The sequence below is a fragment of the Cololabis saira genome, chromosome 16, assembly GCF_033807715.1.
Source record: "Cololabis saira isolate AMF1-May2022 chromosome 16, fColSai1.1, whole genome shotgun sequence".
NCBI classification, from domain to species: domain Eukaryota; kingdom Metazoa; phylum Chordata; class Actinopteri; order Beloniformes; family Belonidae; genus Cololabis; species Cololabis saira.
The window spans coordinates 39,010,537-39,025,968 of NC_084602.1; the positions used below are offsets into that span (position 1 = coordinate 39,010,537).

At 39.7% G+C, this 15,432-nt stretch overlaps 2 protein-coding genes across 3 annotated transcripts in view; both read left to right on the top strand.

Annotated features, from left to right (window-relative positions):
- Nucleotides 1-1,405: 1,405 nt before the first annotated feature.
- Nucleotides 1,406-10,035, top strand: LOC133462712 (myc target protein 1 homolog). Its single transcript, XM_061744102.1, has 2 exons — nt 1,406-1,460; nt 9,106-10,035. The coding sequence occupies exons 1-2, from the start codon at nt 1,406-1,408 to the stop codon at nt 9,606-9,608; spliced, it is 558 nt and encodes a 185-aa protein (XP_061600086.1). The 3' UTR covers nt 9,609-10,035.
- A 3,476-nt stretch (nt 10,036-13,511) lies between these two features.
- The window catches only part of LOC133462674 (tubby-related protein 4-like), a 30,974-nt gene continuing 29,053 nt past the window's right edge, over nt 13,512-15,432 (top strand). For both annotated transcript variants that reach the window (XM_061744031.1, XM_061744030.1), the window contains exons 1-2: nt 13,512-13,587; nt 14,181-14,524. Coding sequence is in view for 1 of the 2 variants with exons in the window: in XM_061744030.1 (XP_061600014.1) it covers nt 14,507-14,524 (18 nt within the window). In the remaining variant the exon portion in view is untranslated. The remainder of the gene's footprint in view (nt 13,588-14,180; nt 14,525-15,432) is intronic.

Below are 15,432 nucleotides of genomic sequence, written 5' to 3' on the forward strand. Positions count from 1 at the left end.
ATAAAGTCATAATATTACGAGAATGTCGTCGTAATATTAAATATATTATAAATATACAAATATAACTTCACAAGATGCTATTCCTCATTTTAACACAGGGAGAAGATGCTCTTCCTGTTCTCATAAATTACCACTTTATTTTCATAATATTACAACTTTATTCTCGTAATATTACGACTTTATTCTCATAAATTACCACTTTATTCTCCTAATATTACAACTTTATTCTCGTATTATTACGACTTTATTCTCATAATATCATTACTTTATTCTCATAATATTACACCTTTATTCTATTACGACTTTATTCTCGCAACATTACGACTTTATTTTCGTAATTTTACCACTTTATTCTCTGAATTTTACCACTTTATTCTCGTAATATTACGACTTTATTATCGTAATATTACAACTTTATTCTCATTAATTTTACGACTTTATTCTCGTAATATTATGACTTTATTCTCGTAATATTACGACTTTATTATCGTAATATTACGACTTTATTCTCATTAATTTTACGACTTTATTCTCATAATATTACGACTTTATTCTCATAATATTACGACTTTATTCTATTACGACTTTATTCTCGCAACATTACGACTTTATTCTCGTAATTTTACGACTTTATTCTCATTATATAATGACTTTATTCTCGTAATTTCCAATTCTTTTTGTCTTGCTTTGGCCCTAATACTCCGTCGTATGTACTACTTCTTCAACCTCATAAGGGTTTTTGACTAGATTTAACCTTTTACTTGGATAAAGAGACATAAACTACATAAACCAGCGTGTTAACAGAGAGAGAATAGTTGTAAGTTGTGGCAACAGCTCAGTTTTGGAGGATTGCTGTGAGGTTTTCGTCGGCCTGAGGAGGAGTGAACATAAAAACAATAGAAGGAAATCCCCACAGAGTCTTGGAGCTCGATACCCTGCAGACTCTGATCTGGAGACGCTTGTCCAGAACATTGTCAGGACTCTTGAAAAGTTTCCAAGACTTTAACATCACAAGGAAGGCCGCAAGTCCTTAACAAGTCTTTCATTTAATCAAATATTCCCACAAAAAAAAAGTGTGCACCCAGGTCTACTTGATGCACTTTGAGCGTGGATTGCAGCATGAGAAGAGGCCAATAAGACCTCTGTTAAACAGTATTGATCCTGAGGAAGTGATGCAAAAGGAAACGGGCCCAGCTTCCCGCTGTTGTGTCCCACACAGATAAGCAGCGCATTTGCTAATTTTAAAAGCCAGAGAGGGAAGGAAGCCTGACAGCAACTTTTCCGCCACAGCAAACACGGTGGGGGTAGAACAGAGAGGGAGGGAGAGTCTTGGAAAAGGCTCAGTGTTTGTATGTCAGGGCGAGTCGGTGTGGGATAGGCTGCAACACCGGCTCATGGTGGGAAAATGGCACAGAATGAAACACATCCCATTTTGGAAATACTAAAATCATTTAATCTTGGTAAGTTGTTTTTTTAACTAATATTTTCAAGGGCTATTTTGCCTTATTTAGCCAGAAAATCCAGAAAATTGTACTTAAACTGAAAACAAAAGATCAATAATAAAAAGTAATCCTACTTACTGCAGCCTATGAATCACAATAACCGTATGAATTACAACCCAAGTTCATTTTCTAATAACTTAAATGAAAACATTTGTATAACATATATGTATAATATCTATGTATGTTGAGCAAGGTGTTTTGAAATGTAACAGAACTTGCATTGTTAGAATTAGATCACTGCAGGAGTTCAGTCTCTTCTTGGGTAAAACTCATCAGAAACACTTTAATAGCGCTAAAAAAGTCTCTCAAAAAGTCCAAATCAACTTTAATGTCAGCTTTGATTTATGTACAGGATGCAGAGATGATTTCAAATTGCATTTGAGTAAGTTAAGAACAATAGAAGAAGATGAGGACTAAAAAATGACAACATAAAAGGCCTGTTTGTGTGTGTGTGTGTGTGTGTGTATGTGTGTGTGTGTGTGTGTGTGTGTGTGTGTGTGTGTGTGTGTGTGTGTGTGTGTGTGTGTGTGTGTGTGTGTGTGTGTGATTTTGAGTTGTTCTAATGTGGAAATGTGCTGCGGAACATTATACACACGATAAACTTCCTCAAAAATCTGAAAAAAGTTGTGGCAATATTGCAAATGCACAGAAAACAGGCATTCACCCTGACCCATTTTTTCCCAGACAGTGTGAAACCAAACTTAGGTCATATTTGCTTCCTATCTTATTCAGAAGAAGCTGGTAGGGGGTGCTATTTTACTATCTTACGCTTGTAAGGAGGTTAAAGAAAACAATAAAATTATATTTCAAAAGGCATTTTCAAACAGCGATTGCTCCAAAAAGATGCCCTCTTCATCCCGCCTCCGCCCTCCTGCTGTGCATCTGTCGTGTCCCACAAAGGCGCCATATTCCCCTCCCATGGTATAGCTGGGAGCAGAGCCGGATTAAATAAATGGACTACACTAGGCAGACTGTGATTTTTGGGCCCCCCTCCATCGATGTTATTTATGAAATCTTAAACTTACCAAAGTTACTAATAAAACTTAATTCACATTTTACATAGCATAGTCATAGTCAAGTTGGTTCTTTGTATTCCAAAATAAGTCATGTGTTGTATATTAAACAGTCTATCAGACTATTTTTAGATTTTTATTATTTATACGTTATTACAACGCTCTATTAAATGCTATTAAATTATCCTTATCTTATCGATTGTGAGCATTTTGCAGAAAATCTTAATTAAATGTGTTGATTAAATTGAATAGTTAAATAAGAAGTCAAATCTACAAAGACCAATAAAATTTGCAGTAAGACAAAGTGTGCTGTAGTATGTATGTCTGTATGTGTATATGTATGTATGTGTATGCAGAGTCGTTTGGGAGATTTGTGAGGCCCTGTGTGAAATGGCCAGGGGCCCCCCGCAAAATTTTTGGGTTTTTCGGGTCGGATCGGGTGTCTATATACGCAATTTTAACTCTCCAATTAGCAAAATACTGGATACCTTCCCCTGCCTCATCATCATCTCTTGCCTCGACGCGGGGCCCCACGGCTGCTTGAGACCCGGTCGGATCGTTGATTTTTGTAAAAAATTTATCAAACGTGCCTTTCAGAGAGGCATTAAACTCTTCCATTTTCTTTAGTTTTTTTCTTTTTTCATCCCCTGACGGAAATTTCCTGAATCTGTCTCGTTCTCTCGACATTGTGTGAGAGTTTGTTCCAACTCCACCGTCTGGATCAGACTAGCTTGTGTCCGCACTCGGTCTGATCAGTTGTATTGAACAACAGACACGCGTCATCATTGCACATATATTGGGGCGCGAGGCCCCGTGCGGTCGCACGGTTCGCACATCCCTTGCGGCGGCCCTGTGCGTATGTATGCGTATATATATATATGTATGTATACTAAATATAGTAATAATGCACATATATATATGCCTTAGGTTTTCACCGGCCTGTTATCAACCTATATATATGTGTGCAGACAAAAAAAAAAAAAAAAGTCCCTCTGTCTGGGCCCCCCTGTCAATCGGGCCCTAGGCACGTGCCTAGTTTGCCTTTGCGTTAATCCGGCTCTGGCTGGGAGGGAATATGTAAAAAATCATAAAGATTGTGCACTTGGTGACGGGAAGTTTTTTGATATTTGGCATGGTGTGTATGGACATAAGGTTTTCAAAAACCACCGCAAACAAATTGGGACATCCCCCTAGTGGCCGGTTTGCAGAAAATTCAAGATGGCTCCTGCCGAAAAGACCAAAGGTCATATCTCAGCTTCTCTTATTCCTAGATTGTTGAATATTGTCACTTTCTCTACTTTTTTGGTGCTAAGAATTCAATTCTGAGATACATTTCCTATTTCAAGGTCATGTTGAAGGTCAAATTTAATTTTCCAGGTCATTTTTTTCCCAAAAATCTCCATATCTCTAGAATTAAGACACATAGAAAGATTATATAGGGCTCTAGACCCATGTTTTCACCGCCAAGGAATGCAATTTTCTGTTTATTGGACAGTAGTGTCAATAATCTCACTGGGTGAGAAAGTGGCCTTCATTCAGGTTTAAGATGAACAAAACCTCAGAACTAATTCACAGTGAAAGAATAGGATTTTATTAAAATAACACACAAAAAACATCAGCTGTGCATGTTTAAACTCACTAAAACCTACAATGCTGCCTCTATCGCCTCGCTTATTGATTCATTTTGAATTTTCTGCAAACCAGCCACTAGGGGGGCCGTCCCAATTTATTGCGGTGGTTTTTGAAAACCTTATGTCCATAACTAACACCATGCCAAATATCAGAAACTTTTCACCAAGTGCACGATTTTCATGAATTCCCTCCCAGCTATGGTGTGATTTTTCAAAGCCTTCTGCAGAACCTCTCCTTTGGGGTCGACGGTCAGCAGCCAGCGCCTAATGAAGTCGTGTCTGGTCACTTACTGCTTTATTTAGTTGGTGCTGGATCGATGAAGCCTCCAGCTTTAGCTGCCGGAGGCTCCTCCAGTGCTCCAAGTGAACTATAAAAGTAAAAAATGTGGCCAGTCCAGCCGGTCTTGGTCCCATCTGCATCCCTGATGCAGTGGACCTGAGCACAGCCGTCAGACGGTCTTTCTGACAGCTGATCAGAGGTGTCTTCAGTATTCACATTCATTACTTCTACTTAGGTAGAAGTATAGATACTAGAGTTTAAAAATACTCCTGTAGAAGTTGAAGTATCAACTCAAGTTTTTTACTCAAGTAAAAGTATAAAAGTACTGGTTTCAAAACTACTTAAAGTATAAAAGTAAAAGTAATGTAAGGGGAAAAAAGCCATTAAGGTCAAAAGCCATTGAAAATGAATGTATCTTAGTATAATGCAAATATATTAAAGAAGCATATATGTGTACTATTGAGCATTAACATGTGTTTCAGAGAGCAGGAGATATGATGACTAGTTGCCTATAAGTATTGTAATGGTGCAAAAAGTCAAACTTCAGAGGCATGTTATCATTTATCCTAACCTTTATTGGAATGTACATCCAAGTTTAGTTGCAGGAATCTGAGGGAACGGATGTAAGAACAAAACTGGACAAGAACATCTGAAACAACCACAACCAAATTCACTCTATCCGGATGGAGCAATTTAACTGGATAGTTTTTATTAAAGGCCGAAATGAAATAGAGTAACAAGGCTGTTTTTAAAATGTAAGGAGTAAAAAGTACAGATAATTGCGTGAAATTGTAAGGAATAAAAGTAAAAAGTCATCTAAAAAATAATTACTCCAGTGAAGTATAGATAACCAAAATTTCTACTTAAGTAAGGTAACAAAGTATTTGTACTTTGTTACTTGACACCTCTGGACAGTTCTGCCTTTGTGTGAATCACATACAGCACAATGGGGCCGGAGGTGTGACTGAGGTCATAGAGGTGATGAAAACCTGTATTTGTAATGATAATTATGTCCAAAAAAAGCAACATATGTGGAGATTTAATCCACTTTGACAACAAATGTCTGAGAAAATCACTGATATTATGCAAATCAGACCACATCTTCCCAATAAAGGGTCCTTCTGTACATATCTGCTGTAACGGTATCGTTGGAGAACTGTCATTATAATAAAAAGGAAAGAGCCATGGCTACGCTTCCTCTGCCGCATCAGCAGCACAGTCGGTCCTGTTCTTTATCGTAGAGATACTACACGACCAGTGCACCCACACACCAGGTACGGTGATGTAAGGCTTTATGTAACGGCGCTTCCCAGTATAGCTGTTTGCGGCTTGAACAAATCAATTCCCCAGAAGAGATTTGTTTTCCCTTAAATAAACCTGGCAACTATGTTCATGCACAGAGAGTGTTTCTGGTATGAAACGCAGCTTAAAACACCGTCTGGAGGAAATAGTCCCCCCCGTTTTTAGGACAACAGATCCCTCCTCCCGTCTTGTAAACATTTCCCTTAGTACTTCCCCTGTGATCAACTGTTTTTTATTATTTTGTTGATGCATACAATTAAATTGAACAGTTATGGACGCAATTGTATAGCACCTTTAAGTCACCCGTCCCCCCCGACCCTGTAACGATCCAACAAGACAACAATAAGGAAAAGCAAGTTTATTTATACAGCACAATTCAACACAAGGTGATTCAAAGTTCTTTACGTCAACATTAACCCTTGTGCTGTCTTTGGGTCAAGGGAGGAGGAAGGGAGGAAAGAAGGAAGGAAGGGAGAAAAGAAGGAAAGAAGGAAGGAAGGAAGGAAGGAAGGAAGGAAGGAAGGAAGGAAGGAAGGAAGGAAGGAAGGAAGGAAGGAAGGAGGAAAGGGAGTAAGGAAGGGAGAAAAGAAGGAATGAAGGAAGGAAGGAAGGAAGGAAGGAAGGAAGGAAGGAAGTAGGAAAGGGAGTAAGGAAGGGAGAAAAGATGGAAGGGAGGAAAGAAGGAAGTAAGGAAGAAAGGAGAAAAAAAGGAAGGAAGGAAGGGAGAAAGAAAGGAAAGAAGGGAGAAAAGGAAAAAAGGGAGGGAAGAAGGAACGGAGAAAAGGAAAGAAAGAAGGGAGGGAAGAAGGAATGAATTGAGAAAATAAGGAAAGAAGGAAGGAAAAGCAAAGAAGGTAATAAAGGAACGAATGATGAAAGGGAGGTAGGAAGAAAAAGGAGTAAAGGAGGGTAAAAAAGGAGGAAAAGAGGAAAGGAAGAAGGAAGGAGAGAGCATGGCAGGAGGAAAGAAGGAGAGAAGAATTGGGTCATTTTGACCCAAAGACAGTACAAGGGTTAAAAGCGGCAAGACATAATTAAACAGTAAATAACAAATAAAATGAAATCAAATGATAAGAAAAGAGGTAAAATAATAAAAAGCACAAGTTGTTAAAGAGTAAGGGCAGTAGATCCAGCAGGTTCATCTCATTCTTACATTGGCAAGAATTACCTTTCTACACGGTCAAAACGTACAAAGACCGGGTCAAATACAGTATAACAAAAGTAATCTGTGCCGATTCGTGTGGTGAATCAAACCAATTTGACAATTCTAAGTCACAATGCCTGCATTCAATAACACAACAACAGGACAAAACAAGCAAGACAAGAAAAGCAAAAAATAATAATTGATAAATGTTCAGTCAATATTCAGTTCTTTCGGTTCTTCAATGGCATGTGTCCATATTTTTAATGTCCTGGATCCCGCACCAGAAATTCTTGCCACTGAAATGTCCGTTAACAGATTAAACCAGTGACATGTTGGTAGATCGTGTGGTGGTTTCCATCGAAGAGCAAGCATTTTTTTAGCGGTTTTTAAACCTGCCAGGTACACAACTTTTTCTTTTCATAGAGGGTCTGCATTGACGTCACTTCCCAACTGGACCAGCCCCCTTACTGACCACCACTGATTGGCAAAACATCAGCAAAAATGGCTGCAACTAGTGGAGAAGACGGGATAACAGCTGATTATCAGCTTAAATTAGCATCAGTTGGACTTGACAGTGACCCGTACAGTTACCCCAAGAACCAGTGGTCCATGGACATTAATATTTGGTACAGTTACCCCAAGAACCAGTGGTCCATGGACATTAATATTTGGTACAGTTACCCCAAGAACCAGTGATCCATGGACATTAATATTTGGTACAGTTACCAAGAACCAGTGGTCCATGGACATTAATATTTGGTACAGTTACCAAGAACCAGTGGTCCATGGACATTAATATTTGGTACAGTTACTCTAAGAACCAGTGGTCCATGGACATTAATATTTGGTACAGTTACCAAGAACCAGTGGTCCATGGACATTAATATTTGGTACATTTACCAAGAACCAGTGGTCCATGGACATTAATATTTGGTACAGTTACCAAGAACCAGTGGTCCATGGACATTAATATTTGGTACAGTTACCAAGAACCAGTGGTCCATGGACATTAATATTTGGTACAGTTACCCCAAGAACCAGTGGTCCATGGACATTAATATTTGGTACAGTTACCAAGAACCAGTGGTCCATGGACATTAATATTTGGTACAGTTACCAAGAACCAGTGGTCCATGGACATTAATATTTGGTACAGTTACCAAGAACCAGTGGTCCATGGACATTAATATTTGGCCACGAATCCAGTTTCCTGATATTTATATGTACTTAATTTCTACGCCGGGGAAATACACGAAGCAAAGCTTGAAGGCTTACAAAAGTCTTGACGCTTGGTCCGACTTTAAGGCAGGATTTGTTGGCGAAATTAAAGTGATGAACTTTATGATTTGACTGTTTAACGTTAGCTACCCAAAAATCCAACATTACCTGATACAAAATAGGAACCGCAAATCCACGTTCCGGTGTCTGGAATCCAGTTGTTGCTGTGAATTGCAGCGATCCATTTGTCTCTCTTAAGCTTATTTTTCGTCAGTCTGTAAAACGATAACTCCGATTTCTTGCTAAATCTATGAGTACAGTCGATCGCACAACAGCTCTTTCCCATTTTAGATGTTTTCCAGTTGCTCAAACTGGAAGTTTACGCTGACACGCCGAAACCTACGGTGGGGGAGACCCGCCATTGCTGAAAATAAAAGTAACGCTACAAATAGAAACAAACGCCGCTGCAAATAAAATAAACGCTGAAAACAAAAAGAAACGCGGAAAATATAAAGAAACCCTCATGCAAAAAAAATTCAAAAACGACGCAAATAAAAAAGCCACAATGGAAGTGAATTACCGGGGACTATTTTTGCTGATGCAACAGTGTTTTTTACGTGAGAGGAGAAGAAGACGAAAAAAATGACACGTAGCGACGTTGAACACTAACCTTTTCGCTTATTTTCTCGTTCGTTGTTCTTCTTATTCCTCGCTCTTCTTATTTCTTCCTTTTCACTTACATCCTCTTCGTCTTCTTCTTCTCCTTTCTCCTGCAGCGGCGTTTATTATTTTATTTGCAGCGGGGTTTCTTTATATTTGTAGCGTTTCTTTTATTTGCAGCAGCGTTTGTTTTTATTTGCAGCGTTACTTTTATTTTCAGCAATGGCGGGTCTCGGCCACTGTAGAAACCCACTGTGAAGTCGCATCTGTGACGTCATGTGCATTCCCTCTATTGTAAATTTAGCTGAGAGTCATCATTAATCAGGAGTACTTCCCCTTCTTTCTTCCCCCCCAGGTGACATGATCCTGGCCTTCTGTCTCTCCATGCTGGTGGGTTTGCTGCTGGGCGCCCTGGTCTACATCCTGCTGACCTGGGTGTCGAGGCGGCGGGCCACGGCCAGGATCACCCGGCGCTCCCAGAAGAAGGCCAGAGCCTCAGGAGCACGCGACCCGGCCGGCAGCCAGATGGGCCTCTACAGGAGCACCTTCCTGAGCGTTTACAGAACGCCCTCCCTGGAGCCGGTGGGCCCGCTGGGGAGCAAGCCCGCCTCCGAGAACTCCACCTTCCGCCCGCTGCACAAGAAGAGCCGGCCCGGCCTGGACATCCCGGACGACACCCAGGTGACCATGTCGGACGACACGGTGGCTTCGAACTCGTCTGACTCCACGGCCCTCGTGCCGAGCAAGAGGAACTCCTTCTGGCTGGGAAACAACGGGCTCAAAGGGTTCCTCCCGTCACAAACCCCGCCTCCGGCGTACGACAGCGTCATCCGTGCCTTTGAGGAGACTTGCACTTAAAACTGGCAGCCTTAGCACAACGACTGAGCTTCTGGGATTACAGTGGACTTGAATTTCTGTACCAGTTTTGCAGACCCCTCTAAGTGAAGCATTTTCAGTTTCATTTCAAAGAAACTCTTCCTCCTGTGCTTTACAGTTATCATTTTTTTCAAATTGCGTTGCTGTTTTCTTGTCACAAAATACCACAAAACAGCCAAACTGAAAATATCACAATTACAATTACAGCTCAGACTGATGACGATATCGATGATGCAAGCATGAAAATGTTTAAAAACCGTGCAGAAAAAATAGGAAATATACTGTATTTTCTGGACTATACTGTAAGACGCACCTGCATATAAGCCACATCTGCTCTATTTAAAAAAAAAAAAAAGATATGCAAGCCGCGGATATTTATGTTGTTAGATTAGATATTTACTACATGTACAGAAGGATTTTGAACTGTAAATGATGTACATGTTTGTACCTAAATAGATCTTTCCTAACAGTGTCTTTTAACACGGCAGCAACTTTGCTGATTAAAACGGGACAGAACCAAGAGAAAATAACCGGTATTAATTTATCTATTTATCTGTTTGAAATCTGCTTCTACTTCTATCTGCTAAAGAAGAAGTAGTGTATTCTTCTTTGCATTTATTTTGTCTTAGTTTTGATTCTAATTCTGGTTAGAGCGCCCCGAGCGGTGGGAGAAAAATCTGAAGAATAGCCGCACCTTTGTATAAACTGCACGGTTGAAAACCTATGAAAAAAGTAGCGGCTTATAGTCCAGAAAATACGGTAATTCAGAAATCCCTCGTTTGTGTCTGATGCATACATTTGAGGTTTGTGGGCCAGAAGCATGTTTCAAAAATGTTGCTTCACGGTTCAAAATATTAACTGGAACATCTTGCAACCACTTGGGTTCAGTGGAAATTTAAATCTTAAATTTGACAATAAGCAATAGCATGAAATTCTAATGGAAACATTTGGAAACAATCAGATTTCTCATTCAGACTTTTTTTTTTTCTTTATAATGCACCCAATGTTTTCATTGGTTTGGCTTTCTACAAAGCTACGTCATATTACAACATGGACATTTGTGGTTTGCAAGTCTTGCTGAAATAAGCAAGACGTTCCTTAAATGGCAACCAAGCGGACGAACCCCCCCCCCCCCCCTTTTTCTGCCATGACTTGCAGAAATCTGCTTCGTCTCAGTACATGAACTCCACTGATATCGCACTTTTCTCGTCTTGCTGTTCACTAAAAGCGCTTTCACGTAAACACATTTGTTTATTGACAGTATGTTTTAACTCTGTTTTTTTCTTTTGATTCTGTGGAGGGATTTTTCAAATCCGTTCATAAACACATGTTAAATAATCGGGACTCTCATCTTTGGGTTTTGTTCGGATATTACGGTTTTTATCTTTACACGATTGAGTTTCAACTTATGTTTGTGGATGCAGGAGTGTTTCCGAGCCCGTAAAACCATTCACTCGACAATATTGTGTTAAATTACTTTCAATGCAGACTCATCTTGAACCTCCAGGATCACAGCTCTCCTGCAAGTTCACTTTGTCCCTGGCACACAGAGATTTATTCAAATCTGTAGCACTTGTAATCTTATGATAAACCTCCAGATCAGGGGTCGGCAACCCGCGGCTCTAGAGCCGCATGTGGCTCTTTAACGCCGCCCTAGTGGCTCCTGGAGCTTTTTCAAAAATGTTTGACCTTTTTTTTCCTTTTTTTCTTTTTTCTTTTTTTCCTTTTTTTCTCTTTTTTTCTTCTTTTTTCTTTTTTTTCTTCTTTTTTCCTTTTTTTTCTTTTTCCTTTCCTTTTTAATCCAACATTTGCACTTTTTTCTCGACGTTTCGATTTTTTTCGCGACATTTCGACTTTTTTCTCTATATTTTGACTATTTCCTTGACATTTCTACTTTTTTCTCAACATTTCAACTTTTTTCTCGACATTTCGCCTTTCGCCATTTGTCTTCATTCTAAGGCTTATACAAGACTTTTCATTTTTTGCAGCTCCAGACATGTTTGTTTTTTGTGTTTTTGGTCCAATACGGCTCTTTCAACATTTTGGGTTCCCGACCCCTGCTCCAGATACTTTGCAAATGTATCTTAAGTAAGGTAAAACACAGTCATTCTTAAAGGGATTAACTGCTTGTCATCTTTACCTGAGACTCTGCACCTGTGAGATCCACCCATGTCATTCATCTGCTGCCAAAAAGCGTGATTAGCTTTCAATTCTCTCCAAACTTGATACGGGCACTTATTGAAAAAGAAAAAGAAAGACAAAATGTTTCGTTTTAAACATTTGACATGTTGTCTTCAGACTGTTTTTGATTAAATGTGTTTAAATTATTTTGAAATATTGTTTTTTTTTTTATTATTATTACAAAATGACACCATTTTTTATGGAAACACAGTTGTACAGAGAGAAATAAATATGTTTGAAAGGTTTGGTTTAACTTATCTACCGAAATGCTGTGTAAGAATTCAAGATAGAGAAGGCAGTTTGTTGAAGGTGGTTTTTGTTAGTCCACTTGTACCTTATAGTACTGGTATATTCAGTACTCGAGTTGTAAAAAGAAATCAGGGGGGATGGTGGATTTGATCATATGGGGACAGATAATTTGTGTTGATTACAAATAATATAATATATTACAAATAATAGCAGTGACCAAAACACCTGCAGAAATACTGCAGGAATGACATAGCAGCAGTTAAATGCAGCCTTCTGTAAGCTTTAAATATCCACTGGGCTTACATCAAATACATCAAAACACAACAATAAAAAACACTTTTCTGAACTTATCAATATGACTCTGTCCTTCACAGGATAAGTAACATGGAAAACTGCAAAAACTCAGAATATTAACAAGAATATTTGTCTTATTTCTAGTTAAAATGTCTCATTTTAGTAAAAAAAAATCTCATTACACTTAAAACAAGACTCATCACTGGAAAAAACAACAATTTTCACCTGTTTCAAGTAGATTTTCACTTGAAATAAGTAGAAAAATCTGCCAGTGAAACAACATTTTTTTGCTTGTAATAAGAAGATAAATCTTGTCTCACTGGCAGATTTTTCTACTTATTTCAAGTGAAAATTTACGTGAAACAGGTGAATTGTCAAATAAGTTATTTTTCTGGAGCTATTTTTCTGGTGATGACTCTAAATGTTGAAATATCAGTAAAACCACATTCATTGATGAAATGACATAAGGGATGGAAAGGAGGGATGGCAGTTTTACAGGGGGGATGATTTTGACCGTTTTTATTTCCCCCCTCATCCCCCCTCAACTCCAGTACTGGTATATTATGGGACGGTTATAATTGTCCCTCATTCGAAGCCCATAGCCCTGAAACCATTAGTGACCCATGACCTTTGTCCTTTCTGTTCCCTGGTAGCCCACAACCGAAATGCTCTCTGGGAAGAAACGCTTCATGAAATTACAGATGTGTTTGTAGCTAAATAATGTGCTCTTGTCTCCGGGCGCTCTGGGATGAAACATCAAGAACAATAACAACCAGATCAGTTCCCTAATTACTCATCTAACTGTGGCAGACGTGGCATGAAAGAACAAGACATCACATCAAGACTCTCATCTCACTGAAGTCTTTTATCAAGACTGTCAGTTTAACTTACATTGCACAGACTGGGTGCGCCTGCGAGGTTGCCATTAAGACAGAAACCCCCGTCTGAGGCGCAAAGCTGCACACTCCATTAAACAACTATTAAACCCCGAGGGGCAGAATAGATCCAAATCAGGCTGAATGCCACATATTTATTCCAAGTGGGAAGCAAAATGTCTATTTTTGCCTTTTCTTTCACGCGTTGACATCTGTGGTCTATTTCGCGTGCTTTCCGCCTCATGGCAACCCGTTTTAAAGCCACAAGCCCGAAGTGCGCCAAAGGAGAAGAGCCTGGCAACACTACGGCACCGATGAGCGGACTAAACCTCTGGAATAAAGCACTGGAACGAGGGTGTCAGGTACGTGCAGCAGTGTGCACTTCATCCATGTCATCCCCTTAATGCAGCATTCATTTGCTCCCCAAAGCTGCATTTATTTATGTATTTTTATTTGATATATATTTTGGTCTGGTCAGCACTGGTGGCTCATCCAGGCTGCTGGATGCTGCTGGATGATGCTGGATGATGCGGTCACATATATCACATATAGACGCCCCTGGACCAGAAAGCATTTGTCTCTTGCACTGGACCTTTTCTTAAGGACGTGACTTGTCCGCCACATAATAGACTCAGTCAGCTGCTTTGACTCTACAGGGTTAAATTAGCTACAAAAAAAATAAAATAAAAGGTTTTCACCGCCTTTTGAGTCACATTTGACATTTCTTCGACATTGGATGGTGATGATAGAGGGTTTCATGTGATGATGTGTCTGCGGTGGCGGAGGAGAGGGAGTCGGTCTCCATGGAGACGCTCCCGCTCTCCAATGCGGTGTTGCATAGAGACTGAAACACGATGCACTGAATGACATCGGCGCTATTTTAAGGCGAAATAAATAAATAAATAAATAAATAAAACATATATCTATTTATATATAGCGTCTCTTCCTGTTTCAGGTCGCCCTACTTGTTGAGCGGCGGTGATTTTTACACGCCCTTCTCCACACCGCAACAGGATTGCACAACTCTCAGTCCCGATAGAGGCTCGTCGGGGGGACATGGATGGGATGGATGGGATGGAGAGCTTCACATCCTGATTCCTGAACCAGTGCAGGATGAACTTGAAATGAACGAGGAGCCGGAGGGAAATATCTGGGAATGTATGATGAATTTATTTGACCTCCTCGCAGATTATACTGTAAGTGCCAGAAGAAGCGGAACCGTCATTAGTCTTCGTCTGAGTGGAAATATGGACACCTTCAGGGAAAGCCTTTTGACTCAACATGTCCAGGAACTATGAGGTATGTACGGTGATTCTCTCCGTTTCATTTAAAATATACTGTTATGTCTGATGTGAAAGTATAAACACATGCTGTGCAGCCACAGATACAGATGTTCAATGTGAAATGAGGTCCACAAATCTGACATACCGTCAAGTATCCATGAAAGATGAGGAAGAAGTTAGGTGGGATAGGATTTTATGAATTTTTTTAAGCTTATGAGGAAATAAAAAGGTAAAAACTGAGGGGTTCGATAGCGTTTTGGTCTGATCTGGCCTGCTATCGATTCATTTAGGCCCCGGTAAACTCCTAGAGATGATCAGGGGTCAGGATTAAAGCAGGTCCAAAGGTGTCACTGTACAGGACTGTCTCAGAAAATTCGAATATTATGATAAAGTTCTTTATTTTCTGTAATGCAATTAAAAAAAACAAAAATGTCATCCATTCTGGATTCATTACAAATCAACTGAAATATTGCAAGTCTTTTATTACTTTAATATTGCTGATCATGGCTTACAGTTTAACCCTTGTGCTGTCTTCGGGTCAAGGATGGAGGAAAGAAGGAAGGGAGGGAGGAAGGAAGGAAGAAAAGTAAGGGAGAAAAGAATGAAGGGAGGAAAGAAGGAAGGAAGGAAGGAAGGAAGGAAGGAAGGAAGGAAGGAAGGAAGGGAAAAAAGAGGAAGGAAGGAAGGAAGGAAGGAAGGAAGGGAGGAAGGAAGGAAGGAAGGAAGGAAGGAAGGAAGGAAGGAAGGAAGGAAGGAAGAAAAGTAAGGGAGAAAAGAATGAAGGGAGGAAAGAAGGAAGGAAGGAAAGAAGGAAGAAAGGAAGGAAGGAAGGAAGGAAGGAAGGAAGGAAGGAAGGAAGGAAGGAAGGAAGGAAGGAAGGAAGGAAGGAAGAAAAGTAAGGGAGAAAAGAATGAAGGAAGGAAG